This window comes from Lepisma saccharinum, chromosome 2, assembly GCF_977018435.1.
Source record: "Lepisma saccharinum chromosome 2, izLepSacc3.1, whole genome shotgun sequence".
Lineage (NCBI taxonomy): Eukaryota > Metazoa > Arthropoda > Insecta > Zygentoma > Lepismatidae > Lepisma > Lepisma saccharinum.
This window is the reverse complement of record NC_139230.1, coordinates 4,762,994-4,767,301: the sequence shown is the minus strand read 5'-3', so window position 1 is coordinate 4,767,301 and position 4,308 is coordinate 4,762,994. Positions and strand designations below refer to the sequence as shown.

General features: G+C 40.2%; 1 protein-coding gene across 1 annotated transcript in view; it reads right to left on the bottom strand.

Moving 5' to 3' along the window:
• Nucleotides 1-930: 930 nt before the first annotated feature.
• LOC145984447 (uncharacterized) overlaps nt 931-4,308 on the bottom strand; it is a gene marked incomplete at its 5' end in the record, with an annotated part of 4,802 nt that continues 1,424 nt past the window's right edge. The window contains 1 exon segment of the mRNA XM_083118109.1: nt 931-4,303. Coding sequence (XP_082974235.1) covers nt 3,269-4,303 — 1,035 coding nt within the window.

Genomic DNA, 4,308 nt, shown 5'->3' with positions numbered 1-4,308 from the left:
CGCCCTTGGTAAGATACCTGTAGAAAGGCCAAGACGAAGGTGTAAGGTCAAACCTGAGACAGAACTAAAGAAAATTGAAGGATTTTCCAGATTGTAATGACCTTGACCAGGAAAAGACGGGTTTAAGAATTACGTTGCTGTGACAATGAACCTCCGGGTTTAGGAATCCTGCAGAGTTAGATATCATTTAAGTATGAAGTCAAGTACAGTATGCTGCAGTAAAAGTAATGCAGCTGTGAATACTACAGAAACGAACATGTTCATCAAGTTGCGTGAAGAAAAATTTCAAATCTTCAAAAGCAATTGGTGGGTTATACAAACTTTTCAGACAATTTGTTCTCTGATATACGTATGTTCTAATGAAATGTTAGAATGCTACAGTTTCTACATATTATCGTGAGCAACACGCTGAGTTTAGAAATTTGATTGTCTTTGGAGCTTTTTCTTAAGCAAACACATTCGAATATTTTCAATGCAATGTTAACAGTATTGATTGGGAGTTATAATTTATCTCTCATATTGAATGGGGTTTATATATTTCAATTACATGTTCAAAATAAACCATAATGCAAGGTAGCACCCCATTAAGCTATATACGACCGAGTTGATGTGTCTGCTGGAAGACAGTAGTTGCAAGAATGCCAACCTCTGTTCCAGAGTGGTCAGCGCAACTGTCTACGAAGCCAGAGGTCCCAAGTTCGAATGGATATAAGAGCATGTTTGTCCCGTCATCTACGTAGTTCATCATTCATAGTCGCGATTAATCCAAAAGGTACAAAAACGACCTTAAATAGCCTTAGTAGATAGTAGTTGCGAGAAATATTTTGTGTTTTTTATTTTTACGTACTAACGTAGGTTCTAAGCGACTGTTATCTAAATCAAATGCGGGTTCTACACCCAATTGAGGCACATTGCGGTTCGGATCCCAGTCCAGATTAGAGTATCTGTGCATAAAGAGGACTTAAACAGAAAACCAAACTTGAATCAAATGGTTCGGGAAACACCAACCCTCTCAAATAAACGTCTTAGGAAATTCTGTGGTAAAGACGGCGGCTGGAATCTGGCATCAAATATGTCAGATACGCCTACATCGAGAAAGCGTGGAGCTATACCTCCAAAGTTCTATGCGCGTGAATGACACATTGATGCTCAAAGAATTGCAACTTTTATTTTTTGCGCCTCTACGCGACAAATCTTTCTGTAATACGATGAGAAGATAGGAGTCCTGGGTTCAATATTTCGGTAAGGTATAGACGTTTACTTGCGTTTGTTCCTTCATGTACGTCATAATTAATTCTCCTCCGAATTAATCTATGTAGGTGTTTTGGCGCTTGAGTTATTTGGAAGTTGGTTGATACAATTAGCTTAGCTTATTTGTGTGCTACGTTAACCGACACGTACCAAGAGAAAACTAGATGCATCTAACCTATTTGATGCATAAGAAACGCATCGATTGATGCACTAAAGTGTGTTATTTGGCCTTTGGCAAGAATCAGGTTTACGGTTTCTATGTAGTTTGTAAAGGTAACGCCAAAGTGCATCATATGATGCAAGTGAGTATTTCTATGCCGAGCTGTATTTTAATGCATCAATTGATGCGTTTTTGATGCACTTTCCTCCAACTTTCTCGACCATGCACTTAAACATTTGTCTGAACTACAGACTATGCACTTTTTGTTTCAATTGATGCCTTGAAATTTATTTGTGAAGAAAGCTGCCTGCAGATGGCGAAGATGGACAATTAAGTGGAAGGGAAAGGCCTGTGGTCTTCATTTAGAGCACCATCACAGTATTCAACTGCAGTGACCAAAGAAAAACGCCAGTTAGGATGGTCGACTGCAGGATTGGAACCTGTGACCTCCAGAATACAAGTGGTTCGTCAACGAGTGTAGTATTTTACTAAGAGACTCAGGAAGTTTTAGACACAACTGCAAATTAGGAGTGGAAATCTGTTAAAAGGGGAATCTGAAAAACTGAAATGCGATGGCCTGCTGGGAATATAAACCATGACCGCGTATTTTTAAGCCAATTATTCACTAGGCTGCTGGAACCAAACGACTCTGGAGACCACTCAGGTCGAAACTCGAAGTAACTTTGTAAAGAAGTGAGCGTATGGCGTTGATAACATCTGCATTAAGGAACGGGAAAAAGAAGGTATACATTCATGTACACTTCTGGGTTGTAACGATTCCATGGAAATGTAATGGGATTGTGTCTCCGCGCAGTATTATTTCTGTTAGTTTCGATTAAGCTATGTTCGTTTGAATTAATTCACGTCAGTATGTGTTGCACTGAAAGTTGGACGCTTTGTTTCATGTTATGAAAAATGGAAACTAATTAATCTCTGAATAACGGGAAAGCAACCTATTCTTCTCAGGTTCAAATAATTACCGTGATATGGCAATATAGAGCTTCAAGGCAAAGCACAATGAAGAAAAAGCTAGCAACAATGGGCAGAGAGTATTTAACTGTGCCCTCTAGTGCATGAGAGCAGCATACACGCACTCTCCACGTAGCAGTTCTAAGAACTTAGGTTGCGTATAGAGTTTACGAATCACAGCGGTGAAGATACACAAAAAAATTAACACATTTACGACTTAGAGTAAAATGTTGCCATTTCAAATATACCTGAACTTATATATACATTTTACATAATTTACGAAGCCTGAATACTGAAGGTCTTTTTCTTTAAAGCCACGAAAAACTATCTGTGTGAACTCACATATTACTCTAAAAACTACAAAACTACTCTAAAGACCAAAACATTGAAAATTATGAATTTTCAGATGACAAGAATTTAAATTATTTATTATTTAATCGAAATGGTACTTCCATAGTCCAATTTATATACCAATTCGTTTTTGTATTCCCGTACCAAAGAATATTATTTCGGGAATACTTCAAATTTACGTTTCTATATGTTAGAATTTAAGCTATACTGTTAGATAATTCATACTTTAGTTTATACACATCCTTCTAAAGAAAACTAATGAAAAAGAAAAATAGTATCTCGGGAAATTTTTTGAGTCATGTTACCTTAATAGTTACAACTACATAGAATCAGCTATGACATTTCTCCATGTGTAACACTGCCACCCGAAAACTTACCACCAAACATCCTCTTGGAGATTAGATGAGATTAAGCATCGAGAGTAAGTATTTAGACTGAGTCTCTCCACACCAAATTTCCACACACTACACTCACTACACTGACACCCTGAAATCCCCAAAAACAACACCTGGCAAGCTTGTAATTCACGCTAATGCATCACACAAGTCTTTCATTATTCGATGTCCAAAATATAATACCATCTGCAGATCCTAGATAATCAGAACTTTTTCCTTGCGAGTCGAGAACTTGATCTTTGGGCTGCTCCGTGGTTGGACCCGATGGGTTTAGGCTATCAGGCGAATCCTCTGCCTCGGCGTCGAAATCGCATGTGGCCACCTCTTCGTTGTCGCGGGTTGAGTTAAGGCTCAGGAGATCTCTGAGGGAAGTACGAACTTCTCCACTCAAAAAGTGATCCGTTTTGGCCGTGGAAGCAAATCCTAATGCATTACTAGCCGGAAAAGCCATGTTTCCTCGAGGTTTCCCGTTGAGTGTTGTGTGGCGGCCAGTGAACCATGATCCCAGTTTGTGAGTGGAGGCCTCTTGAGATTTGGAGTTCATGAGGTTAAGGAGTCTTTGCGGGAGCCCCGAGGAAGGTCCTTCGTCGTCGGAATCGTTCCCTGGATCGTCGGCTATCGCATCGATGGAACGATTTAAACGAGATCTTCCTCGTAGTCGCAAAGTTATGATGACAACGCCCAGCCCGATCACTGACAGCACGCAGCACCCACCTACCACCAAGTACGCCATATTTTCGGCAGATTTATCTTCGCTTTTAGAAACGTCACTTTTCGCAATACCGTCTGGTCGTGGACTTGTGGAAATAAAGTTGTATTGGCCTTTTCCTTTCGTAGGGATCCTATTCACGTCATCTACGACGATGGGAGAACGGAGGTTAACTTCCGAGGAAATGGAAGGGACGGAAAAACTTCCGGAACTAGCACCGTGGGACGATGTTGAAAATAGGTGAGTGTCAAGTTCTGGTAATGGTTCTTCTGTGGTAATGCCTGGCGAGGTTGTTGAAAAGGGCCAAAACTCTGTCAATAGGTCTTGCAGGAACGAATCGTCTGTGCTGTATGTAGGCATTACACGTGTTGTTGTTCGAACTGTAGATGTTGGTCTCGGTTGAATTTTGGTCGTGTATGTCCTGGAGGTTACATCCATATCAGGAACTGCAGTTAGAAACGATTCCGTTGTTG